The sequence below is a fragment of the Alosa pseudoharengus genome, unplaced genomic scaffold (genome assembly GCF_046254945.1).
Source record: "Alosa pseudoharengus isolate Yale_2024_CS ecotype anadromous, Long Island Sound unplaced genomic scaffold, YU_APseudo_1.1 YU_APseudo_1.1_scf_21, whole genome shotgun sequence".
NCBI lineage: Eukaryota > Metazoa > Chordata > Actinopteri > Clupeiformes > Clupeidae > Alosa > Alosa pseudoharengus.
The window spans coordinates 27615700-27643555 of NW_027468674.1; the positions used below are offsets into that span (position 1 = coordinate 27615700).

The window sequence follows — 27856 nt, forward strand, 5'->3', positions numbered from 1 at the left end:
AGAATGTTGTCTGCGGACTCAGCAAAGAACAGTTTACTTACGCATCCACGACGTCCAATCTTCGCGCTCACCTGTGGAGTTACCATCCAAATGAGGCAGCGGTGTCAGAGGCACAGTAGACGGCCAGAGCATCGCCAGGCGTCCAACATCGTATGATTGCATTTCCGTAAATCCTAAATTATGTCCAGGGTCTGCTATTTACTTAGGCTGCAAAGCACAGGTATTTATTTGAGGTATGCTTATTCGAGGCAGACCTTTATTTCTTACATTGTACGTTATTGTGAGACATGCGTTTTGTTTGGAGGCATACCAGCTATCAAACGCAGACGATTTTCGGTTTTGGTATGGGATTTAATTTACTTTTTGACTTGTATTATATAGTTAAATGTTGAGGCTGATGGGCATTTAAATCTAGAGGGTATTTGATGATCACTGTAAAGTTTCGTGTAGTTGAAAAAGTGTGAGACAAGGCCTTTTTCATTCATTGAACGTGCATTGTGCTCTAATGGAATCCTTATTGCATAGCGAAGTAGCCTAAATTGAGTTTTTTTTAATTATGCATGGTTTACTTTTTATTAAATTCGTAGGCTGGAATGCCTCGCGGCAATATTGTGTTTAAATGTAGTAGCCTAGTGCTTCAGCCTCTGGCAAGCTCCAAAAGGGTGCGGCTATAGGTTGAGAGCAACGTGTTGGAGACCCATGGTGTAACGAGACAAGGTCTTTATGCCGCTGTTGTGTAATTTATTGTCTTTAATCATGTTTAGGCTACGTTTGTTCGGGACAAACAACAACGAAACAAGATCAATACAATTTTCTTTATTTGTTTATTTGTCATATGATGGATAAACAACCATAATATGCACGTCTTCTCATAGGATCCTCAAGAAATACGCACTGAATAACGTTTGGCTGTAGCCGCCGGATAGGTACCCGCCCACCAACATGTACGTGCATGAGAGCTCGTGCCCAACATGGATTTTCGTGCATGGAGCTGGTTCCAAATGCTCAATGCAGCGCCATATTTGAAAATGGCGTATGCTAACATGCCGAAGCTAATCTGCACGCTCTTGACCCCCTGCTTTCCACTCATCCAAACTCCCGCGTCCAACATCCATCTCCCCATCCTCACTTCCTGATCCGTCATTTCCTGACCTCTGACCATTCACAGTCCAGTTGTTGCCAACCGCCTGTAGCTCACGATCAACAGACAAATGTCTACGCTCCTTTCCTCCAGATGCCGCCATTCCTCCTTCAATTGGGGGAAGTTCCGCCTTCGCATTCAAGCAATCTGAAAAACATCTGGGACCTCTTGATTTCTGCAACCGATTTTATGGTACAGCCAATCAGGACGCAGGGCGGGAGTTTCATAGATCTTCTTCTTCTTCTTCTGTCAGGTTTTATGGCAGTTTACAGGCAAAGTGTATTACCGCCATCTACTGGACTGAGATGCAATCAATTGGATGTTATTTCAAGGAAAATCATAAAAATAAAAAATAAAAATAAATAATAAATAAAAAAAATAAAAAAAAACACAAAACAACCAACTAAATCCTATTTGCTAATTGTGTTTCTTTGATAAATGTGATGACAGCACTAGTGATGTTTCCTGATCTAGGCTCGCCTAATAAGGTGTCTAAAGAGAAGGCTTTCTTGGCTGCGTTCACTTCCCTCTTTAGCTTTTCTCTTTGTCTGGAGAATCTTAAGCATTTTAAAAGAACATGATCTACATCCTCTCTCATTCCACAAAACTCACATTTTCCAGTTGGATGTTTATTTACAACATGTAAGCTATTATTCAAACCAGTATGGCCTATTCTCATCCTTGTAAACCAAACCTCCTCTTGTCTGTTTGGGTACATAGGTTTGTTATTTAGGATATTCTTTTGTATATTATATAAATGTCTACCTTTCTTCTCCTTATCCCATTCAGCTTGCCATATTAAGTTAACTTTGTGTTTGATGATTACCTTAACTTCTGATCTGCTGAGTGGAATGTTTAACTGAACTTCCTCTTCCTTAGTTGCCTCTTTTGCCAGCTTGTCTGCTTCCTCATTACCACCAACTCCTTTATGAGCAGGTACCCATACAAACTGGATTGATATTCCCTGTTGACTGATTGCAAATATGATATTATTAATTTCATTCAATAAATCCTGTCGGCATGATGATTCTCCATTTTGTATAGATGTGAAAGATGACATTGAATCAGAACAAATAACTGCTTTAGGGGGCCTAGCTTCTTCTATCCACTGTAATGCAATAATAATAGCTGTCATTTCAGCTGCAAATATGGACAGATGGTCTGATGTTCTCTTTTTAATAGAGATTTTGTGATCAGGGATATATGCTGCAATACCTGTTTTACCCTCTGAATCTTTAGATGCATCTGTATAGACCTGTGTTGTATCATAATACATACTTTCTAGATATTGCTCTACGTTCTGATACACTCCTCCAGATTTAGCTATCTCTTTGGTTTCCATAATCACCATAGGAGAACAAAACAACCAAGGTGGAGTTCCTACCAGGGGCACAGTCTTACTACAATTGATACCATCTATTTCCAATTGGTTTGCTATTTTATTACCATCCCAACCAAAGCTACAAATCTGGGATCTACCATATTCCCAACACTCGTTAAGAACTTTCTTAGTGGGGTGTGATACATCATGTTCCTTTAAATTAATCCAGTAAGCCATACTCAACTTAATACGTCTAAGGCTTAAGGGCATTTCTCCTGTTTCTATTTGTAATGCTGGTATTGAAGATGTTCTAAATGCACCACAACATATCCTCAGACTTTTAGCCTGCATTCTATTGATTTCACCAATCAATGTCTTAGATGCTGAACGATACACAATACATCCATAGTCTAACACTGATCTTATCAGTGCAATATAAATTATTTTAAGGGACATCCCTGACGCTCCCCAGTTGTACCCTGACAAACATTTCAAAACATTAATGCCCTTTTTGCACCTCTCAATTATTTTCTGTATGTGTTCCTTAAATGTTAACTTGACATCAAACCACACTCCCAGGTACCGAATAACGTTAACTTGTTTTAATGATTGATTATATAACTTAAGTTCTAGTGTGGGATTTACTCTTTTCTTTGAAAAACAAATAAATTGAGTCTTCTCTATAGACAAATGAAAACCCCACTCACATGCCCATTTTTCTATTTTGTTAATAGCCAGTTGCATTTTGGTTGTAATATTATCAATATTGCGTCCTTTCACCCACAAAGCTCCATCATCCGCATATAATGCTCTATTGATTCTAATGTCGTCTATTGTATTGAAAACATCATTAATCATGATGTTGAACAGCACTGGACTGCATACACTACCCTGAGGTGTTCCGTTTTCTATTGAATAGATGTTAGAAAAATTAACCCCAACTCTCACTTCTATTGTTCTATCCTTTAAAAAGTCTCTAATCCAGTTAAACATCTTACCACTAATACCCATTCTATTCAGCTTAATTAACAGTCCCTCCTTCCATAGCATATCATACGCTTTCTCTATATCAAAGAATGCTGCTAAGACTGATTCTTTACTGACTTGCACTTTCCTTACTTCATTTTCTAGACATACAACAGGGTCCATCGTAGTACGTCCATTACGGAACCCACTCTGGTGTGGGGAGACAAGACCTCTTTTTTCAATTTCATACATTAGTCTTCTAGTGATCATTTTCTCCATAAGCTTACATAAGTTAGATGTTAATGCTATTGGCCTGTAACTTTTAACTTCAGTCTTATCTTTCCCTGGTTTCCCAATAGGAACCACTACAGAATGTTTCCAGCCCAAAGGCAATCTTCCTTGCTCCCAAACCTTATTGTAAAGACTTAAAATTATCATTTTAGCCATATCATCGACTTCATTAATCATTTTATAACATACACCATCCTTCCCCGGTGAAGTATTCCTAACCCCATTTAACGCTCTCCTAAGTTCAAATAACGTAAATTCCTTATCTAGTACACTCTCGTTTATTACCTGTTTCCCCAGCCTTTACTCTCATCCATAACTTTAACTCTCCAAGACAATTCCTCATCAGTTAGGTTTTTTGAACTATGAACCTTAACAAAACTTTTTGCAAGCATCTCTGCTTTCTCTTGATTAGTTACTGCCTCTTTATCATTATTTTTAATTACAGGTAGAGAAAATTCCCTTCTAATGCCTCCCATCTTTTTAATCATGCTCCAAACATCACCCACTTTGACTTCTGCTCCTATTTTACCACAAAAGTCACGCCAATATGTCCTTTTAGCTTCTTTTATGACTCTTTTAACCCTTGAGTGTAATTTTTTATATTCCATTAAGTTGGTATAGGAATGATTTGATTTAACAATTTTGAAAGCTTTATTTCTGGCTTTAATTGCTTCCTTACAATCATCTGACCACCAAGGTACCATTCTTCTTTTCCTCATCCCAGAAGATTTGCCAAGAACCTCCTCCGCTGACTCACATAAAATGTTTGTAATTGTTGAATTTAACCCTTAGAACCCGATTGACGCAAAGTGCGTCAAAAAACACACCCTTTCTTCTCTGTTACATTGCTCCGGAACGGTTCATCGCAGCGAGATGAAACCTTTATTGCACGACAGAGCAGAAGTGGGGCTTTCCAACGAGACTACACACTTGTCTGTACGATCAAGTATGAAAATTAAAAAAAATCATGAAATTAAATCAAATTGCATCATATTTACAGTCTATACTTCTCTGCATTCACCTGCACACACATTACTCTAGTTTGAATTACTCGCGAACCCGTGATCGCATCGATATGGCAAGCATATCAGATGAAAGAGGGGGCACAGGGCTATCCATTGGTACCATGTTTATCGATCCTTCTGGCTTATAAAACCAGACGAAGTGACTGCAAAATAATAACGTCATGTACACAAACCAAGCTGCACACTCATTACTCTCGTTTGAATTACTCGCGGACCCGTGATCGCATAGATATGCCACGCATGTCAGATGAAAGAGGAGACTCAGAGCTATCATTTGATACCAAGTACATCCTTCTGGGTTATAAAACAGACGAAGTGACAGCAAAATAATAACTTCATATAGCTGGACTTACCCCACGTTTTTGTCTGTTCTTGTGGCAAAGCATGTTTATAATCCAATGCTATCATGTGTTTCTCTATGGCAAAGCATGTTCATATTCCGGTTTTGAGATCCTAGCAAATTCCTGCATGGCATCCAATTCAAGGCTCACATTGCATCCCAATTTCAACAAATAAACACCTTTTTTGCCTTTACTTTGTTCATGGCAATGCAGTAAAGAGTTGAGAATTATTATGACTGCATACACACAGGCACGCAGGCTAACACGCAACCTCGGGTCAAGTCAGGTCAGATCAGTTCCTGTCACAGATATGGAGCGCAGAAAGGTCATTTTTCATCACTAAATAAAAAATGGCATTTATTTCCGTAAATCACACAGCAAATATTTCTGTAAATTGCTCAGCCCCAGAGTATCCCTCCAACATGGCAATTATATTGCCCGATTCAGGACAGTCTGCCCTACACACACATGAAATGCATGTAGAGCTGTGAGCTTGCTGTGGTGAGATACATGTCGAAATATAAGAATTTTTATAATACACTTTTTATATTTTAATTCTTTAAAAATCAAAATAAAATCAATGCTAGTATTAATACATGAAATGATGGCAGATCTGAATAGCCTAAACTCTCCTGAAAAAAACAATATATAATATATGTGTGTGGCACTTACAATGACCAGAATAAATCCTTATGAATAAAGGTAGTGAAAATGCCCTTAAAACAGCTTAGGGTTCTAAGGGTTAACTCATCAACATCATTACTCATTTCTGACATTATTCCCATTAGCCTGCCACTTGCCTTCATGCTATATAACCCCCAGTTTGCTTCTCTCATTCTCCATCTTGGAAACCAATTCTCTTCAAGGCACACATTTTGATTTCTAATACCTAACCAAATAATATAATGATCACTGCCAAGAGAATTTTCACTAACCTCCCATTCACTGACCCCTGCTATCTGATCAGATACTAATGTAAGATCTATTGCTGATCCTGTTCCATGAGACGCATCATACCTAGTATTCCTTCCGTCATTTAAACAAACCAACTTATAATCATCCATAAACTCCTCAATAGTGCTCCCATTTTTATCCACCTTAGTACCTCCCCACAGAGTGTTATGTGCATTAAAATCTCCACATAATACTAGCTTCCCATTTCCCTCCTCACACATATTGTCTAGCATTTCTCTCAGGATTCTTTTACAAGGGTTATAAAAGTTGACGATTTTAATCTTAGTTTTACCTACCCAGATCTCAACCAGGACTGTTTCAACCTCTTTATCTGCATTTAAAGCTCTGTAATTAATCCCCTGCTGAATAAATGTGGCCACTCCACCTCCTGCAGTATCCCTGTCTTTACGTACTGCTGTATATCCATATATTATGAAATCAAGTGATGATTTTAACCAGGTTTCCTGTATACAGATAATGTTGGGTTTAATATCTAATTCCTCAATAAAGTTTTTAAGTTCCTGACCATTAGCAACTAAACTTCTGGCGTTCCACTGTAAAATTGATAGACTCATTACGAACTGCCACCTGGTACCTGGCTATCAGAAATTCCTAATACCATGTTATGAATTGAGTCAACTGACAAATCATGAATCTCTAGATACTTTTCTGCTGCTCTTTTAATTATTTCAATTATATCACTTCTACTTGCCACTTGGGCTGAACAGTTAACCACTTCCACCATAAAAGCAATGAAACTTTTCTTATCCACAATTAAAGTATCTTCAGTTACCTTACAACATTTCTGGGTCGTTTGAGCTTGACTAGGGGTTAAATCTAAAGGGGCCATACCTACTTTAACCCTTGATTTTGCTTGGTTTTCTTTGTCAACCTTTTTAATGGCTTCAGTATAAGTAATGGTCTCTTTTACCTTAACATTTTGCACTTGAACTGCTCTTTTATGCATTTCGCACCCTTTGTAGGCCGCACTATGTTCACCTCCGCAATTACAGCACTTGATTTTCGTTTCTTCCGCACATTTACCATATTCATGTTCGACTCCACATTTAGCACATCTGGGTTTTGATTTGCACGCAGAAGAAATATGTCCATATCGCTGACATTTAAAGCATCTAGTTGGTGGGGGGATGTAAGTCCTCGTCATATAACTTACATACCCAATCATGATTCGTTCAGGCATCTTAACCTCATCCAACACTAACAAGACAGACAAACTTGGTCCTTTACTTCCATTCCTAAGTACTTCAAACGCTTGACTTTGCTGACTCGAACTCGTTTAACATTGCTTTTAATGTCTTCTTCTGACAAGTCTGTCGATACTCCAGATATCACCGCCATTATTTTACCCCTTTCTTCCCAGTCTTGGGCTTTAACACTTTTCCCCAGTAACGTTTTAAGTTTCATCAATCCCATTCTCTGATCTCTGTCTTGACAAACCACTAGGTTACCATCTCTTAGCGTTCTGACGGAGCGAACTTCTCCTATTTGCTTATAAATTGCTTCACTGACTTTTAATGGGTTTAATACACAGGGGGTTTGAAATCGAATCACTACTTTAACCTCAGTCCTAACTCTTTTCGTTTCATCTAGTTTAGTATTTCCTTTTCTTTTCTTCGATGCTCTTTGAATTAAATTCCATTCACCTTCGTCACCTTCGCTTATAGTACTCTCACTATCATGCTCCCCTGACAACTCCTCCAAATCATTAGATCTAGTTTCAAACTTATCCATGCTTAACAATCCATGATCACATCCCAGTCCACCAAACGCCATTTCCAATGGGTCTGGCGGCTCTTTCGCATTCCCAGAAGCACTCATCGCTTCCCCAACTCCTCGCCTAGTGTCCGCGTGTTTGACTCGCTTGTGCAGCTATCTCCTCCACCTGCTATTGGCATTTATCTGCTGTGGAGACTTGGCCTTTTCGGAACACAACGATGCCATAACATGAGTTGTATGCTTCCCATCCAGGGTGTCTTCATTTTGGTAAAAGTTGTTGATGGCTGCATCAAAAATTCCATGTTCAGCGTCTCAAGTGAGAACAGTTGGGATGTAGACATCACTGTCCTTGATCTATATTTCTTGTGTTGACACACCTTCTTGCTCAGCAATGGTTAGTATGTTCTCATAGCTATCAGTGAACGAGTTGAGAGTCCTCACTTTCATACCTTTGGACAATACTGTTTTATCAATGTCTTTTAGTGAGCTTAATAAAGGCTTTGTTATAGACATTGGTCTGCTTTTTTTTTTAATTCTTTTCTATGGCTTCTGCTATATTTCATTTAGATATGTAGTGTGCAAGGCATTTTATGGTATTTGGTATCGTATGCAAAGAGATTTGGGCATGAAAGAATTCAAAGTTGTACATCTTCATCATCTTTGGTTTTGACTCTGAAGAAGACGCATGGGCGTCGAAACAATAGTCAGTTTGCACTAATAAAAATCCCTTTAAGCATTGAGTGCTCCGGTCCTGCTCCTGGGCTCTTGTTAGACCTTGGATCTCCCTTTTTATCTTCATCAAGCCTTTCAGAAGCTGCCAGAAGGACCTTGTCTCTGGTACTTGCGCCTGTTCCAGTTGAAATTGCTGTCAGAGGTTCGGGTTTAGAGCTGGCCTTCCCACAAATGAAACCATCTCTCCGTATTTGAAATGATGTTGTATCAACCCTACTCAGCCTTCTTGGTGCAGATGTGCTCTCACTCTCAACATTTGCAACTTGCTGCTGCTCACTGATTTTTGTCTTACTGCAGTAGTTCGCTCTACATGATACATGATATGAAACTTTATCATCTGTATATGGAGCCAGAGTTTTATGGACATCACCATCTCTCTCTCTGCTGAGCAAGGGTAAGTATGCGTAGGAGGCCTTCTACTGTGGGGTTTTGGACATAGGGATCTTTTTTCTTGCCCTTTTCAAAATGTTTTCCACAAATGATACAAAGCTTTGGATCCAATGTCTGTAAGACATTCTCCATAATTCAAGAGACTAGTGAAAAGGAAAAATGATATACATTTCAGATATTTCATTGATATGCAAATTAAGTTGAATTACACATGCAACATTAGTCAGAGGGCTAAGTACTTTCTTAGCTAGGGAAAGTAGTTTCTACAACTTAGGGCCCGTCCCAATACCTCCCCTACCCCTAGATTTTTGCCCTAACCCTCTTTTTTGCGCATGCACGTGTAGGGCTAGGGTGTCCCATTACTTTAGGGAGCAAAGGGAAGCGCTATTTTCCCCTTAAAATCAACCCTCAAAATATAGCCAGGACCGATGCAGGCTTAAAACGAAGTGGGAGATGAAATTACCCAGGATACCGTGCGAGCTCAGCGAGCCGGCCAAATTTTTCATATATTTTCGCAAATAAGCATATTAAAATTTCGAAATATGTTGGAATATGTTAGTTTGATGCACATCTGATGGACTGTTGAGTTTTGAACACTAATGTTAGAAAATATCTCACAAAGCTATCTGATGATGTTATGATATCTGCTGAGTGCTTTGAGAGAGTCTGCCCATCAAATAACGTTAATATATCTGATCTGGGTAGTTTCGTCAAAATTTAAGGTGTGTGTTCTGGCGTTCACATGAACACGAATATCTTTGTTGATTAACCAGACGTAGATAAACCAGCACAGCTCACACAACATTGACCACTGGAATGGGCATGTTCCTGAATGAAAATAGTAGCAGGCTACTACCGGCAGACACGTCGGTGCTGCGCGTGACGTAGGTGAGCACGTTCGCGTAATTTGCGTAATTTGCATATAGTGGTGTCCCAATTCATAGGGAAAGATCTTCACCTCCACTTCCCTTGTCGAGGGGGCTTCAATGTTGAGGGCAATCAAAACCAAGTGGAAGTTTTAAGGGGGGAGAAATGGGACGGGCCCTAACTGTTTAGCTACTTAGGGGTGAAGTAAGCAGTGTAGGCTCTACTGTCCACTGCTGGTCTGGACAGACAAAAGCTAACAATATTATTTTCCATTATTCAGTAATGACTTGACCAAAACAAAATTCAAGTGAATGTAAATATTTGAATAAAGGTGTTTCATTCCTGTTAACCTGATTCAATTAGATCTGTGTTTCATATGAAATGTATCATTATTAAATGTAGATATAGATCAGCACTTACCTTGCAGTAGGCTAACAATGAATTTGTCAACATTCTTCTCACCACTGATAATGTGATTTGGACTTGAGACTGTATTTTGCCAGTGTTCTGTTTTCTTTCATTTTGGACACCTCATACATTGGGTGATAGAACACCCTAATTTCTCATACTATATTTACATTTGTGGTATTGTTGGATTCAGTACAACCCCACCTTTCCAACAAGCCATCATATCGTCCCCTTAGAATTATAGGGTTCTATCTACGTTCTGAGTAGTTCTGAGATATTGAGCTTCAAAGTTTTAGAATTCCATAGAGTTATACTGATAAGTGGAACAAACCTCTTTAGATATAATGTCCAAAAATGCATACAGCTACAAGAAACACTTCACCTCATCTTCTTAAGGTGTCACAGAATAAGAATATGTCAATAACTCAATTTTGACAAAAATGTCAGATAGAACCTTATAATTCTAAGGGGACGATATGTGTTTCTATGATAATCCCTGGCAAAGCAGCCACAAAGTAAATGAAAACATTCTGCATAGATATAAAAAAAATTTTGCATGTCCGCTTATTTTAGGTGTATGTTTACATGTCTCTACTCATTCCATACATCAATATGTTCACATCCAGTCTTTTCTAGTAGGTAAAGCAACTTCCTGACTATAAACATGCCAAGTTTCAAAGGTCTCAGAGCTTGTGTAATTGATCTGCACTAATTTATATGCCTTAACTCCAATACAGACAGGCTATATTTTAGTCCTTTTTTGGTTTTGGGGTGTATAACAATATCTGTTAATTTAACAATCTTAGCAGTAAAATATTTTTAGCCAAGAATCCATTTCATATATGGGAGACCTTAGAGATGAGGAAAAACATTGTTGGGTTTAGTTCTACCTCCGGTAGGGGTATCTCAAAAACTAAAGCCCTTTCTGACCATTTGTCACTAGCCTATAAGGAGACAATGTAGAAAGAAGATTTTTCGAAGACTGTTGATCTTTATTCACCGTATTGCAATGATAGTACAGCCCAACCAAAGTCCAGACCAACCATCAAAGCAATAGGGAGGAGATGTCATCAGCTGGGGCCCCTGACAATGTCTCCCCTACAGAGGGCTATACACTATATTTTATACTCCTCACCTTGAGAAGTGCCACCCTCTCACGCCATCTCCATCAACACCCTTCACCAATCAGTACCAAGCAGGGTCGCTTACATTGGTGGAAACCATCTTCCCATCATGCATAAAACTATATGCAAACCTATGTAATGCATAGGTAACATATGTAAAATAGTGTAACCCTAAGTTTTTCTGATTCCTTCCAGTTTGGTGGCCTTATCTTATTCTCTTCCTAGCTGGACAGACCCTAACTCATAAGGCACAGTGGCCTCCTCATCCCTGTCCAGTCCTCACCTGCTTGATAACACCCCCTCTCCCTTAACCATGTAAGGATGAGATCCTCTCATCCTGGTACCCCCAGTACTTTTCCACTCACCCACACCTCTGACAGTTGGTCTAGCCCCCTTGGGGATCAATAAATTATCTATCTATCTATCTATCTATCTATCTATCTATCTATCTATCTAGCCTACACAAGATACAATGACCTCACACTGCTCACAGCAAATGCAGTGGCATTAAGACTTATGACACTAATGACTACATTCTTCTAAAACATGAAAACCCATGCAATAGTATAAACCTTTATGAAATCCATGATTACATCCGTTCACATCCTGAGAACCCACAATAATACCAGTAGAATCCTAGGTAATATCAGTCCGCTGCTGCCGTTGCTTATATGCCTACTACCAACTTCAGGGAACAAAGTATAACTATTGCAATGCGATGCAAGGGTAGTTTTTATTTCTAACACTATTCTATCAACATAGACATTTACATCGATTGTCTGGCGTTATAATTTAAATAGAAGGAAATAGCTCAAGATTACATTGTTTATCAGATGTTTGACAGTAATGGTTTGGATTTAATCTAAAACTTCTGCTATTCAGCTTGTCTAAATGAACTACAATGTTGTTATTGATGTACTGAATGTTATGTAAGGTACTTTGTTTTTTACTCCAATATCATTTATGAACTGAAACAGTTATTTTAAAACAGGTATTCACACAGATGTTTGCATTTTTAAAACAGCAAATTATTTTGATTTCCCCTGGTTTCAGAGAGGCTACTACTACAATATTAAAACAAGATGTGGAGGTTGAAACAACTGTTTTTATACAGAAAATTAAGTTTGTTTTGCTTTAATAAATGTCTTAATCTTTTTTAATGTCAATTCAGATAGTTGATTCTATGCCTCAGCCACCTATAGCCTCATGGCCTTTAACCTCTACCTGTGACCACATGATCTTTAATGCCTTATCAGTTAATTTAGGCTTAATTAACTGTGTTGGGTTTAATGAGGATCCTTCAATCTGCTTGAAAGGTATAAAACAAACATTGCATGTCAAGTATGACCTCACGTGACCTTGACCTTTGACCCCAAGACATTGAACACCTACTAATTCCATCATGAACTTATGGTGAGTAAGTACACCAAGTTTGGTAAAGATCCTTTTACCAGTATGGAAGATATCAGCTAATATCTATATGTGATAATATACGATTTTGGCCCAATAATCATTATACCATGGTCCATTCAAAGCTGTATATCTTTATTCTGGTACAAATATGCGCTGTAGGCACCTGAAATTCTTAATCTACATGACATTACGGTTCGATTAATACCAAATATTCTTTTGCTGTATTTACTTCCACCTTCAACCCTAATTCGCTCAGACTATAACCCTGCAGATCATAGACAGAGAACGCATAGGCCTACTGTATGCTTTGGGTAAAGAACACTTTGCATGTCCAGTGTACACGGAGAATGACAGTGTCTTGGAGCGGCCGCACCCCCCGCAACTCCCAATGTCACTGATTCCGACAGATACGCCCGACACTTCTGCTTTTTATCTGGTGGTGGTGGAGTTGACCGGACATCTGAGGCTTCAGATGTTACCAATTTATCATCATCCATCACGTCTGGCCTCTGAGAAAACTTTTAAGGCTAGTCTGCCTGGGCCTGGCCATGTTTAAACCGCCTCACTCATTTGTTTGTTGTTTAACTTGGACGTTTTAAGCGTGCGCTTCCTATTTGAAATGCTGCATAGGCTACGTGTTGTTTAATAGCTTACTTTTCAAACGGTAGAGCCTGTTTATTTAAAAACATAGCCAGAGGACGTATAATATAGGCTTACATATTAGGCTAAGGCTTATTCTCAAATTCAGATTGCGTCAGGGGACGGGATTATTAGCCAATTTTAATCGTACAATTTGACAGGAGAGATTTTATTTTGTCGGACATTTCATTTTTTTTCCGGCCAATGTCCGGTAATTACCGGACAACGGAAACCCTGCTTTCAAGATATTTTCACAAGCAGTGACGCAGTTTAAAATTTAATCATAAAAGTAACAACCAAGTTCTCATTTATCATGTCAATCATGTTTTGATCATGTTATACAGAAACACTTCCCAACCCATCAAACCGACAGCCCAACAGTACAAACATTCCTGTCTATTCACATAACAATTTGTGCAACACAATATACAAAGTATGAATGAGAGCAATGGTTTCTGTGGCTTCTAATCTCCTCTTCTTCACACCCATTTAAAAACCCAGATGTGTATTGTGTACAGAGGAATAAACTTGTCAGACAGCCATGGGCTTCTTTGTGTGATATTCTGTAAGCTACTGCTTTTCCTGCTTAAACAGTGGTCATTAACTAGGGCACGATGAGCCACACTGCAACAGGCTCTAAAGAGACAACACATTTGGACACAGTACACTGGCAGCTACCACATGTCTGGCTGGGGTGAGGTTGCATTTCACTTGCAACATGTTAACACTGACAAGCACTGCATTTCCATGGGCGTCCATAGGGAGGCGCTACTCCCAATCCATCGAGGGCTCCGGGGGAATCCGCTCAATGGACTCCATGGAGGAGTTGTGTGGAGACGAGACAGCAGGGAGGTCCTGGGGGCCGGCCGGGTGGTCCATGCCAGAGTGCATGAGAGGCAGGTAGATGTCATCCATGTTTGGCAGCACAAACACTTTCTGGAAGAGACAGAGAGGTTCGGCAAAGAGGGAGTGAAGTGTAAAGCAATCATGATGCAATCACACAAATGGAGGCAGAACGTTATTCAAATCCTCTTATTTTATGTTCAACTGGAGTGAACTCTGACCTAAAAATATGTGAACACGAACCAGTGTTTTTTTAATTTCATGATTCACTTTCTAACAGGATTTGGGCACGGATGGTGTTCTGCTTTCCAGGAAGGAGGAGAGTTTATTAAATGGATGGGGTGGGATGGGATGGGGTGGGGCGGGGCGGGGGGGGGGGGGGGTGGCAGTAACCTGAAACTCGTCCTGCAGCTTCTTCTCGATCCACTCGGTCACGTGGCAGAAAGTCACCTCCCGTTCGCCCAGTTTGGGACGCACCCTCAGGTCCAGCCGAGGAGGGTCACAGAAGCTGTACCTGAGATGGACAGAGGCCAACACAACACATCAATAAGATAACGCTGCATTAAAATGGCTAACTTTTGTCTTGTTCTGTATGTGCCATATAAGGGAGTGGATGTCTACATTTCCCTTGGGATGAATAAAGTTTCTAGAGTCTATTTTTTATTTACATCATAGACAAATCTGGCATTTCTGCAAACTAGACGTTAAAAGAGAATCTGCTGAATGAATAATGGATAATGTTGTAAATATTTTTTGATCTTGTAGTGTGCATCAGTTTCCAGCCCTTCTATTTCAAAGTGCATACAGTGTACTTTGCATACTGAACTCTCCGTATTGTTTGTCTGTCCTTATATGCCACTGTCACTACACAAACACGTGCACACACACACACACACACACACACACACACACACACACACACTAGGCTTGATGCAAAGCAGGGCTTTTTCTCTTTCTTTCATTTGCTTTAATTTATCCTGCTCATCCTCTTAATTGCAGCGCGGGGCTGAGGCATGCTAAATGAGGATGATCCGCGGCGCCACTGAAGCGTGATTCTACACAGTTTTGGCCTGACATGGGAGACACCTCACACGCGCCACCTTTGCTCTCATTTGACCTGTTCTGCGTGTGTCAACACTGATCGCATGCATGCATGCACACATTTTTTTTATTTTATTTTTTTTAACATGTTACAGCTAACGGCTAGGGCTGACGGGCTCATACCAAATCCTGTCGGTGGGGGGAGGCGGGATGTTGACGGCCAGCGTCCCAGACAGCTCCTGGACCTCGACGGTGAGCAGCAGGGGCGTGTTGGACACCTCCTCAATCTTCTTTTTGATGTACTCATTTTCCGTGGCCTTCTGGAAGTACTTAGACTTAGCGATTTTGTCGACAAATCTCAAAATCCTCCGGCCTGTCCTGCCACTGGCAGCCACACTGCAAACAAGAGAGGAGGAGGGGGAGGGGGGAGGGTGAATCAGGCATCATTACTTCTTATCAGGCGTCCTCAAGTGACAGATCAGAGGCACAAGAGCAATTTTGAAACCGCACGAAATTACACCACACCCACCAACAAGGAAGGACATTAAAACGCAATTACTTTACAAACAGACAAGGGCACAGCAACTCAATTGCTACTGAGTTCAGCAATTTGCATAACATAGTGACAGAACCTCAGGCCATCAAGTTCTAGTGTCCCCATTTTGGAGCTGTGCGACATCTAACGGGACATTATGGTGCCCTAACTGCACTTTGCTGGAGGATTGCCTGTTGGAGGGGGGGAGAGCTGGCACTGCGTTTAGGATGGAGGATCAAAGCCAGAAGAATTGGCCTCTGCTCCTGTCAAACCATTTTCCAATCATAGGAGCTACAGTGACAATTTATTGAGAACAAGCTGCACTGTTGGTGAGGGCACACAAACAGGGCTCTTCAGACAGGGCCGAACATCTTGTCGTGGTGCCTCATCTTTTGGCAGTTTGACCGAAGTATGACAGGCCTCAAGATACTATTTCAAATTAGGCTTATTCGATCTACGTAATAATCAGGTAATAACGTTCGCAGCGGCCATTTTGTTGATATAGAAAATGCATAGGTGGGTCTATTTAATGCAGCTGTCAATTGACAAGCGCGACAGCACCGGTATGATCGCTGTAGGCTATTTATTTATTTGTACAAAATTTAACGTGATGGTAGGCCTATGTTGTGCAATAGGCCTAGGCTACAGTGCAGGCCGTTCTAACAACAGCAATACAGGCCGTTCTAACAGCAAATAGCCCTATTCACCCACTGTCAGAAACATAGCCTACCTGTCAACTTTTTTCCAGGTAAAAACTTTTTTAATATTTTCCCGTAAAATATCCCATATTTTATTACTTTCATAACATTAGCCCCATCGGACTTGGCCGTCTCTTTACTGTTGTCCTGTACTCCCTGCCCTTGCAGCGAAAATATGTTTTTAAAGCATCGTTTTGCTTGAGAGTGATCAGAACAGTGTGGGAGAGAGCACGATTTGATGACAATCTCATTAGACCTAGCTTAGCTTCACACCTCGTTTAATTAGTGCAGCAGTTTTGTAGTCCTACGACTTCTTGCTCTCAGCAGAGGGATAGCAACAGAAAGACGAATGTTGAAATTCCCCTGTATTTTGGGTGAGTAACCCGGAAAATCTCCCTTATTTTCGTTGCTCAATGTTGACATGGTCAGAAAACGAGAAGAGAATGAGACTGAGAAGTAGTCAGCGCAGGAGAGACTTGTGGCTACATATGATAAATAGCCTAGGCTAAACTTACAGCCAACTCCTCACATCGCCATTATTATATTTGTATTATTAATACTATATTATATTGTCCTCTGTGGGCTTAAGTTAAATACGTTTTAGACAGCGCAGACAGCTGCCCCTATGCAATGCGGAGACATCAGCAGTAGCCTGATGTAGTCGCCTACCATAGATTACCTTTGGACATAATTGCATTTGCATAGCATTGCTAGGTAGGCAATGTTAGCCAACGTTTACAGTAGCCTAAAGGCTAATATATTTATTCATGATGCGCCCTTTTCAGCTTGTCTTAGTGGCACGGCAAGTGGCAAATAGTAGGAACAAACTCAGCGGAGAAAGATATCAGTAGATACTTCTGATTTGTATAGTGTTTTGTTCACTTGGATTTTGGAAATGTTACAGAGAATATGTTAGCCCTTTCTGCCAGACATGTAGTTGCATCATAGATCCTCCTGTAGAAGTTATCAGACAAAAACGATCACTGGCTAACCCACTTTAAACTACTTTAGCAAAGTCCTTGGCTGCAGGTTGTGAGCAACAGGCAAACGCAAGATACAATTGCAGTCCAATGAGATGCAACTTTATTCTCTGCGATCATGGCAATGTTAGACGATGTCGTTGGTGGAACAAATATAAGTTCGCCGACCTTGACTCAGGCGACTTGAACGCTTGTCCCCTTCAGCTGCGACGTGTGCCGATGTATGAACAAGACAGTTAGGCTAAAAATAAATATCGGGGTAATTTACAGTTGACAATAATGACGGATCTTTACTTAATGCTATTAGATATGGGTCCATACGTTTATTTACTTATATTGACGAGATGAAGCCGTTAGGCTACTGTGCTCTGCTCAGCTCAAATCTACGTGCTACAGGCGATTGTCACATAGAATATAGCCTAGGTCCTATAGAACTGGAATGTCATATCAACAATATGGCCGCGGCGGTGTTTGCGAATAAGCCCTATTGTGAGTTGATAATCAATTTCAGCGGGGAAATGCTTTATTCATCCCGAAGGAAATTGGACTGTCAACACAGCAGCCTCATATTTATGTAAACAAACACATACACAAAAGTTTTTCTAAGAAGAAGAAAAAAAAAGAAAAATATAAGCTGCATAAGTCCCATCAGCCTCTCATTGTTGAGGATGCCCTTCTCGTCTCGGCAACCACTCCCAATATGTCTAACTGGATTCCATCCCCTATGGCAGAGCTGAAATGAATGCGTGAGGGTTTAAGACTCTTACCTGTCCGTGCTGGCCGGACTCCCCTTCTCACCCAGGTTCCACTGTGGCTCGGGGAGCGGAGCCTCCTCTTCATCAGTTGAGCCAGCGCTGGAGGACTCCTCGTCACTGTCAGCCAGAACACACAGCCTGGACTTGCTGTACCACACACACACACACACACACACACACACACACACACACACACACACACACACACACACACACACACAAAGGGCCATGTATGCATTGGAAACACAAAAGGCCAATATTAGTTGGTCCACATGGTCCACATTAATAGCACTTCAGATGCAATAACATATCTAACTTTCTCTAGAAGCAGTTAAATCCTAATTTAAATGATGGGCAACAAACAAATTCTTATGTTTAACAAAGTCTATCAATTTGATAACTAGGCAAAATCAGTTTAACTCCTTGGGTAACACCTTCAGCACAACCACTCCATGCTCCCATGTGCAAACTAATTAGGGCCCATTGTCCTCAATACACTACATACGTAAATACATGTAATGTATCCTAGCAACATGTCTTACAAAACCACAACCCAGACACCGGGTGTTCTGCCTCAGGTAAAATAAATAAATGGATTTTCTAGAAAAACAGACAGAAGAATGACAAAATTCCAAAGCACTAGCCCAAGTGGTTCATAGAAACAGAAAGAATAATTATACCTGTAACCCACATGTCAAATGAGCTGTAGCTGAAACGGACAATTTACATTCCATTCCATGAAGGCCAAATGAACCGTATCGTGACACTTTGGAACATAAGGAACTACAGGCTCAGTCCCTGCCCTATCACTGCAAGCGCCTCATGCTTGATCATCCTTAAGCACACTATGTGGATATTTGATTTAGTTTTTTTAGTATATTTAGCAAATTTAGTATTTAGTATTTTTTATCTTCTACTGTCTCGATTGTGCAGTGGAGTTTTTTTATATTTATATACTTATATTACTTTTTCTGCTGTAAGTGCATGTTGTGTGTGATGTCTGTATGCTACTGAGACCTTGAATTTCCCCTTGGGGATCAATAAAGTATCTATCTATGCATCATCTGGCTTGCTCAAGGACGATTCAATGCACAACCAGCAGGAGGCAGACTTGTGCGATGAGTCCCAGTCAGATAACTGCTCCACCTCCCGAGGCCCAGTCCTGCCTTCGCCGCCCCTGATGGATCCCCAGAGGACCATGCTCTCTGGCTCCCTCACCATGCTCGTGCTGTCTCCACCACGCGGTCAGGCTCCAGGCTGTCCTTGCCCAGCTTGGACAGGTTGATCTTGGTCTCCAGGGTCATCTGCAGAGTCCCTGTGTATTCCATGTCCAGCTCCAGCCATAAACCTGAGGAACAAAGCAGACATGGATATATTTCCACATGAGAAAGTAAAGACACACTATACTATAGACACAGACACACACACACAGACACACACAGACACGCACACACACACACACACACACACACACACACACACACACACAAACACACACTCACATATACACACACACACATACACATACACACAAACACACACTCACATATACACACACACACATACACATACAAACAAACACAAACACAAACACACACACACACACAGCCATCTAACAAATGCCTCAGCAACACAGCAACACAGGGCTCAGCAGGATTATTCATTCCTATAGAATGTCCTATCGCTTTTCATAAAACCAATATCTGCCCTGACACTGCGGCCGGATTGGTTGGGAAATCCCTTGGGATCCTAATGTATTTTAAATGGATTTATCCTATGACAAGGGATTCACAGTGGCTCTGTTGTGCCTGCGCACTCGCTCCAGACCTTTGAACCTTCTGTCCATCCCATTGTTCCCGCCTTTGTGTCACATGGACTTCACTCAATGAAATTGCTCTCACACATGCATTCCAGGATTTGTTTGCTGTCGAGAAAAGGCCTCAAGCGACACACAGCATCCTGCTTGAGCATGTTGAGGCGTACAGTCACAAATAAGAGATTATAATGTTCGCGAACCGAGAGTTCCGCTTTATGATGTGACAATTACTGCTTGAGCATTTTTTAATAATGAACAAAGTCTCGTGGAGTGTTTTATGGACGTCTGTAAGAAAAAGTGAACTGACGAAGTGAACCAATTAGCCCAAGACAATGACAGCAGGGCTACTAATCTGAGTGATATTTCAGGGGGATTACGACGAGCGCTTGAGGATTTGGGCATCCTCAATTACGCTAAATTACAGCAGATTATAATTCCCTCAACGTCTGATAACCAGTGTGGCAAATCTGCAAATGGGATGAGGTCTGATTAGGGAGTGTGTATGTAGCTGTGTGTGTACGCATGTGTATGGATGTGCGTCAGAGACTACACGAGTGTATGTGTGCATCTGGACTGTCAGTGAACTCAGAAAATCAGACGTCAGCAGTCACCGCCACTCATACCCAGAATCTGGCCTGAGCTCTTAGGCTGCCCGTCTAAACCGCGGTCACCAATGTGTCCAGTGATCAGACGCAACCCTCCCTTTCTCTCTGTGTCCCACTTTTCTTTCTGTCTCTCTCTCTTTCTCTCTATCTCTCTCTCTTTCTCGCTCTTTTTCTTACAAACACACACATGCACACTAGCAAACATGCCCTCATACAAATAGTGAACAGAAGCATTGATCCATACATAAAATGGAGATAAAAGTCACATTTTAACAAACACGCACACACACGCATGCACGCACAAACACGCACACGCACACGCACACACACACACACACACACACACTCACACACACAAATACACACGCACACGCACAAGAGTGACTGCCACAGCTGCATTATGCGTGCTGAGATTACAGTGGGATAATATCTGATCCCATGGTTGCCCGGGGGCATTCACATCAGCAAACATAAGCAGCAGGCGGGCCATCACTCCTCTGAGATGGAAGATCTAATCGGATCTTTCGAAAAGACCTGCGCACAACAACACTTAATAACACACCACGCAGCAGTGTGTCGCGCGGGATAACGCACGGCGCACAACGCAGCTCGCGGCACAGCGCGGAGCGGAGCGACTCATCCAGACTTACCTCGGCTGTTGAAGCGGGGCTCGTACGTGCGGATAATCTGAGGCATGCAGGAGCCCATGTCCAGCTCAGTGAGAGTCAGCTCATTCATGAAGTAAGGCAACTGGGCACACACACACATGCACACACATGCACACAAATACACAGACACGGACACAGACACAAACACAAACACAAACACAAACACAGACACAGACACAGACACAGACACACACTCACACACATACAAATACACAGACACAGACTCACACACACACAGACACACACACACACACACACACACACACACACACACACACACACACACACACAAAAGAAACTACCATTAAAAATTCACATTCACATCAACCATTCACATCATTATTAAAAATTCATACATTATTTGCATCTGGAACAAATACTGTAGGATTTATGTTGGTAGCTTTTAGGTATAGGAAGTTACTGAAATAAATGAATTACATCAGGATAGTCAATCCGCCAAACAGAAAATTGCAAATTTCAATTCAATTCAATTCAAGAGTCAATTCAAGACATTTTGTCACTGGCAATAATAGACCTCTGAAGTTCGCCTACAAAAAACCTGCCATCTTTGAGATCCGGTATCTTGCGACTTGGGATTTTTAATTATCGCATCTGTTTAACTCTCGCGGGGACGAAGAAGTCTGAAGTGCATCACTTTTGTCCTCTGCCTTCTAGTGGATACTGTGATCTTCGGTACGCTAAGACGGCACACTTAAATATTTGCTACCCCAGAGCTAACTTGCAATGCAACTTGCCATAGGTAGTTGCTTTTCACTCAGATTTCCTTATATGGGCAAAGATGTCAGCTTTGGTTCCTTTTTGTAGGCGAACTTCTGAGGTCTATAATACCAATGGCCATGTGAGGTTTCTAATGTGACTTTACCCACAATGCACCACGCTGCTGCCGCTCACTCACCCTTATTTTACTCAGCTTCTTCTGAATCTTGCGTGAGACCATGTCAGTCCAGTACTTTTCCCGCAGGAAGTCCCAAAAGATCCGGCCAATCAGGGCATTGATCCAGGCCGGAGGGATATCCATGTGACAGCACGCGTCCTGTGTAGGGAGAAGCAGCAGTATGGGGGTGAGATGGCTCCTGTCCACTTCTATCTGACCTGGGATCAGACACACGCGCAAGCTCTGGTTATGCAGTCACAGGACTTTTTTTTAATGGGTTCTGCTCCATCCCTTGTGGTCCTGTGGGCTTCAGATTATGGCAGAGGGACGCTGGGCAGCGCATAAAGCAGCAGCTGCTCAAACGAGCTTCATTAACTCCGTAACTGGCCCGCTTGGCAGCACGGCGTGTTCCTGAACGTCAGAACGAGACGACCTGCCACCCTCGCATTAAGCCAATTTCCCTTTTATAATTCATGACCTTTTTTTTTTTGCTGGTTCAACTCATACAGAACAGTCTGCGGTTCAAAGACTGTCATTTCACAAAGAACCTCTTGCACTGGGCAGTCAGAATGAATAAAATAATACCATTTATTTAACATTTTACATATTTATATTCATGAAACTACCAAATCAAAAACACCATTATACAGTTGTCAAAAGCTGAAACCATTATACAGTGCAATTACATGCAATTACACTTGTCTTAATAAAACAATGTGCTCCTAGTGTGTGTGTGTGTGTGTGTGTGTGTGTGTGTGTGTGTGTGTGTGTGTGTGTGTGTGTGTGTGTGTGGGTGTGTGTGTGGGTTAAATGCAGAGGAGGACTAATTTCCTTCAGGACAACTCAACTTAACTTAACTTAAAAGACCCCCATATATGCCTGTGCACATACTCTACTCCCCAGGTTAGCCCATCCCCATGCAGTACCTTCTCTGTGGGGCTGGCCTGGGTGCTGCTGGGCCCGGGGCTGGCTGCAGGGCTGGGGCCCTGGGACCTGAGGAGCGTGCCCATGTAGGAGGTGTAGTCCTGCAGCAGGATGTTGCCGCGCACCCTGCTGGCCAGCAGCACGGAGGCCAGGTCCTCGGTGCTCCCCCGGCTGGACACACGGCTCGACTGCACCGGGCTGCCGGGGCTCTCCATGTGAGGCGCGGACACGTCTGCAGGAACACACATACACACACACACGCGCGCGCTCACGCACATACAGACAGACACACACACACACACACACACGCACACGCACACACACACGCACATACAGACACACACATATTATGTGCGCACACGCACGCACACACACACACACACACACACACACACACACACACACACACACACACACACACACACACACACACACACACACACACACAGACCAGACCCCAGGGCATCAGGAAAGAGTTGGGCTACTAATGACAGCAATATGATGTATAAAGACAGAGACCTGACAGAAGTGTCAAGTCAATGTGATATTTCTGGAGATGATTCTGGATGTGACATTTTTGAAAGCGGCACTGACTGGGCAAAGCTATCAATAGCTGTCTCAATGTTCTTATCAAGTAATACTGACATTTATTTATCACAAGGAGCCTGTCACACAAAAACATTAAAGTATGCATAGAGCTACCTGTTACCAAGCTCTATATTTTGCAATAACATTTTCCAGCAAGCTCAACTGGCCTTTTCTTGAGCAAGCGACAGATGACAATAAAATAAAAATACAAAGTTTACAACTCTGTTCTGACCACAAAGGGCTATTCATATTCTGAGGTGCAGGTGTGGGACCTGATTGGCCAACTGCTATGGGCTATTTAATGACTAGTGAAGGCCGTACCGGATCTGGAGCCGCATCTGCTCAGCCTGTCCTGATGGTCAGCCCTGGAGGCCGCCGCCTGGAGCTGATGGAACCACTCCTCCTTCTCGCGTCCCGTCCGGCCGAATAGGTACAGCGTGACCGCGTGACGGCCGGGTCTGGGTTTGGCTGCCGCTGTGAGCTTGACAGGCCGGTCCTCTCTGTGGTGCTGATGCTGCTGTTGTCCCCCCCCTCCTCCGCCCACACCTCCACCTCCACCTCCACCTCCTGCCTGGGCTTCGTCCCTCAGCTCCTCCGTCACAGGCTGCTCGCCCTCGGCCAGCGTGATGCAGATGGGGTACTTTGGATTCCACACCCGCTTGCGTGCCAGAGCGGCCGGAAGAAGGAACACCTGTGAACCCCCCCCACACACACACACACACACATACACACACATAACCCCCACCCCAAACAAGCAAGCAGCCGTCATTAGGGACACGCCACACGGCACACACAGCAGACAGAAATGCTTTCATCTCAGAAAAGAGCTCTCATCAGTTCATTCACAGATGTTTGGAATGGGTTGAAAGAAATCAGAGAAAATAAAATGATGATCCCCCAATGTGGATAACTATCTTTAATATTAATATTCCTCTGCCTTGATGTATATGTATGTAATGCATATTTCTTTCAACATAAGATCTAAAGACAGACCTTGCTGCCAGCTAGCTGGACCTTGCGTGACCGGACAAAAGTGGACTCCTGGGGCTGCTCGTCAAAGGTGGCCCGGCGCTTGATGCTCTGGCGGGGGTAGTCCAACCTCAGGCCCTGGCCCTCCAGCGACACGTAGACGGAGTGCGTGAGGGACGGGTGGTAGTAGTCCGGGTCGTAGGTGTACATCTCGTTCATCCAGCCCTGAGAGGCAACCCAGATGCATCATGGGAGTCATGAGTTTAGGCGCTACCAGACTGGCCCTGTCGTTCACCCAGTCCTAAAGGGCAGAGACTAGAGGGGCCTTGGATTCAGTCATCCCAGCAAATAATCGAGCTAGCGCCTTCGCTCATGCAGCTGTGAAATGCATGACCACGGCAAGGTCAGTGATTCAGACAGCACAACTAACAAGCTCGGTAGCCACTGATTAAACGTGGGCGTGCTGCGGCTGTTCTCAAATCAGCCTTGCCTCGCTGTGATCTGGGCTCATAAAGCAGCTCTTCAGTTCTCAGTCCGACTCTGAATGGACTTTGTCATGAGAAGGGACTCATGAGAAAGGAGCAATAGGTTTTAAAGGAGACGGTGTACTGAATCAACAGTCTGTGGGAGTCTGCAGAGCCACATAAGGTTTTGTCTGACTGAGCGAACTGCACAAGGGACACAATAATGGTGGCCTTGGAGTATCTGTTAAAAAGCGCAGACAGTAATTGCAGCTTGTCCAGTTGGAGCTGCAAAAAAACATTAGATTCCCCCAGAAAAACAGCAGAAAGAAGAAGATGGGCTTTATTCTAACCAATGTCCTGTGCAATGATCTTTCTACAATATTGTGCAACTTAAAAACATTTGAGAGTGACGTGTAAAAAAATAGGTTGTCATATATATACTCTCTCTGCAAGCTAGACAGAATAGTATAAAATGTAAGACTAATTGCTTACATTAATGTTTTATTGGCAGTTTAAACTTGATGACCACCTATACTGACCAGACTCACCTTTAAGCAGGGTGGATCACCTTGGAGGTCAGTTGGATGACTGTAGTCGATTTGGTTTGCACTGCGTATGTAAGGTGGAATGGTCTGTCTAGTCATGCCCAGGCGGATGAGCACAAGTCCGAGCATAAAGCCAAAGATCAGGCCGAGGCAGAGACCTGACATGTATGTGGTCAAAGGCAGGATGAAGTAGCAGTAAAACAGGGCAGCCAGGAAGTAGAGCCCTGTGGCTGGCACCGTAGTGGTCTGGTGGCTCCCTGGCACCCCCATGACCTGCATGATCCCACCAGCATGGGGGCAAAGCTCCAGAGAGGGGCTGAGGTCCTTCAGTCGCCCAGGGTGCCCATGGGAGCAGCAGGACCTCTTCCTCTTAGCGTGCTTGACAGGCCAGTTGCAGATAGGCAGGTTGAAGTCCCCCTCTGACTGCTTGGAGCTCCTAGCCTGGGAGTCCGTTGTGGTCAAATCCCCGGTGGATCTGCCGATGACTGCGTAGAAGCCTTTATGGCTCGGGGAGTCCAAGGAACTGGTTGTCCGGTGGTGCTTGGGGCTGCCGGACAAGCTGCTGTCATCGCCCATGATCTTGCTGAACATGCTGAGTGGTTCCTGCATGGCCTCATGGAGCTTTCTCCGGGTGTCCTCCAGCTCGGTCTTGAAGAAGCCCGATTTGGGCTCTCCAGTGGGGGAGAGGTTGACCGGGGAGGGCGGCACAGTGCGGGAGTCTTTGGACTGGGTCAGCTGCCGGAGCAGGTGCAGGTTGAGCCGCGAGTCGGACCGGGACTGGGAGACCTCCGGCTCGCTGCGGGAGATCTCGGTGGAGATGGACTTGACCAGGCTGAGGAAGGGCCGCGGCTTGAGGGACGACGTCGACGACGAGGTCTCCTTGAGCTCAAGCTCGGTGGACAGTGACTTGACCAGGTTGGCCAGGGGCCTGTGCGTGGGTGAGGCATGTCCAGGTGAGAGGAAGCTGGGCAGGGAGGAGGAGATGTCCGCCAGGGAGCCCGGTGAGGAGGGCGAGAGCGGCACGTGGAACGCCGGCGAGCGCAGTCCCCAGTCGTCCTCGTCGGGACAGGACCGCTGCTTGGGCAGAGGGCCACTGGTTCCGTCCTGGTCTCGTTCCAGGCTAAAGATCAGTTCGTTGTCATCCAGGCTGTCCCACTCGCCCTCAGTGCCGGTCAGCTGGATCACAATCCCCCTTTTCGCCGCACCCTGAGCCCCTGGAGGAGGAGGAGGAGGAGGAGGTGGGCAAAGCCTTGGACTCTGGTGCCCCAGTGGATTTTTGAGTCCTCTGTCATTTCCTACGGTCTCCGCCATATCTTATCTTCACATAGCAGAAGGCACTCTAGACTCTCTACGGTTGAATTCAAGGAGATAGAAAACACACCGAGTTACATCACCCTGAGAGACATCAAGAAAGCGTTGACGTGAAAGAAAGACATTTATTAGTGCTACTGTAATCTTTCTCCATTAGGGACCTCTGCGGGGCGATTGTGCAGGGTGAGCGCTGATTGCTATGCGGTAATTACTTAAGCCTTAATATTTACTGAGCACTCTCATGTGTGAACAAAAGATTTCTGCCCCTGCTGTCAGACGTGATAAGTGTGGGCGCACCATGCTCAAAAATAGAGCAGGGGAATGTTCTTCTTAAATGATCGCAAAAGTAGGGCAGAGCTCTGACTTAATTTCAATAGCTTGCTGCCAGAATATAAGCTCAAAAGATAGATTTGTTGCTAAGGACAAGAGATACCTACCATACCTCCCATAAGTAACAGTGTGTGTGTGTGGGCCACTGAGCTTGCTTTACAGGCAACATGCTCTGCCAAAATATCTAGAATTCATCCTCAGCGGAGGTTTTTTGCTTTGGAATGACATTTTTGATCATCGTGACACCCAGAGTTCTTTCATAAGCTTCACACACACTGCACTGCCATCTCTCACCCTTGAGACTCACAGCCACAGGGCTTCTCTTTCACAGTGATCCTTCACAAGGACAGATTCTGCTTTTAAATTCATGCTGGAGTTACTGATACCTATTGATCCATTGTTGCACAGCATAGATAGACAAGGTTACATAATAAGCAGAATGCTCTTGTCATTAATATTTACAGGTCTATGTTTTCTTAAGCCTGTGATGCCTGACAGAACATCTGAAACTTTAACAGAAAGTACATTATTCTTAGAGGG

At 43.1% G+C, this 27856-nt stretch overlaps 1 protein-coding gene across 1 annotated transcript; it reads right to left on the bottom strand.

Annotated features, from left to right (window-relative positions):
* Nucleotides 1-14117: 14117 nt before the first annotated feature.
* tex2l (testis expressed 2, like) lies at nt 14118-26986 on the bottom strand. The gene is made up of 11 exons (XM_076298805.1): nt 25679-26986; nt 24691-24891; nt 24019-24388; nt 23105-23341; nt 22207-22346; nt 21273-21372; nt 19420-19549; nt 18214-18348; nt 15417-15629; nt 14586-14706; nt 14118-14285 (listed from the first exon to the last, which is right to left on the bottom strand). Exons 1-11 carry the CDS (start codon nt 26984-26986, stop codon nt 14118-14120), a joined length of 3123 nt encoding a protein of 1040 aa, XP_076154920.1.
* Nucleotides 26987-27856: the final 870 nt, after the last annotated feature.

Coding starts and splice junctions, on each gene's coding strand:
- tex2l (XM_076298805.1), bottom strand. CDS start 26,986: ATGGCGGAGACCGTAGGAAATGACAGAGGACTCAAAAATCCACTGGGG. Junction 19,550..21,272: donor GCCCCGCTTCAACAGCCGAG/GTAAGTCTGGAT, acceptor TTTGTTCCTCAG/GTTTATGGCTGGAGCTGGAC. Junction 15,630..18,213: donor AGTCCGGCCAGCACGGACAG/GTAAGAGTCTTA, acceptor TCTTGTTTGCAG/TGTGGCTGCCAGTGGCAGGA.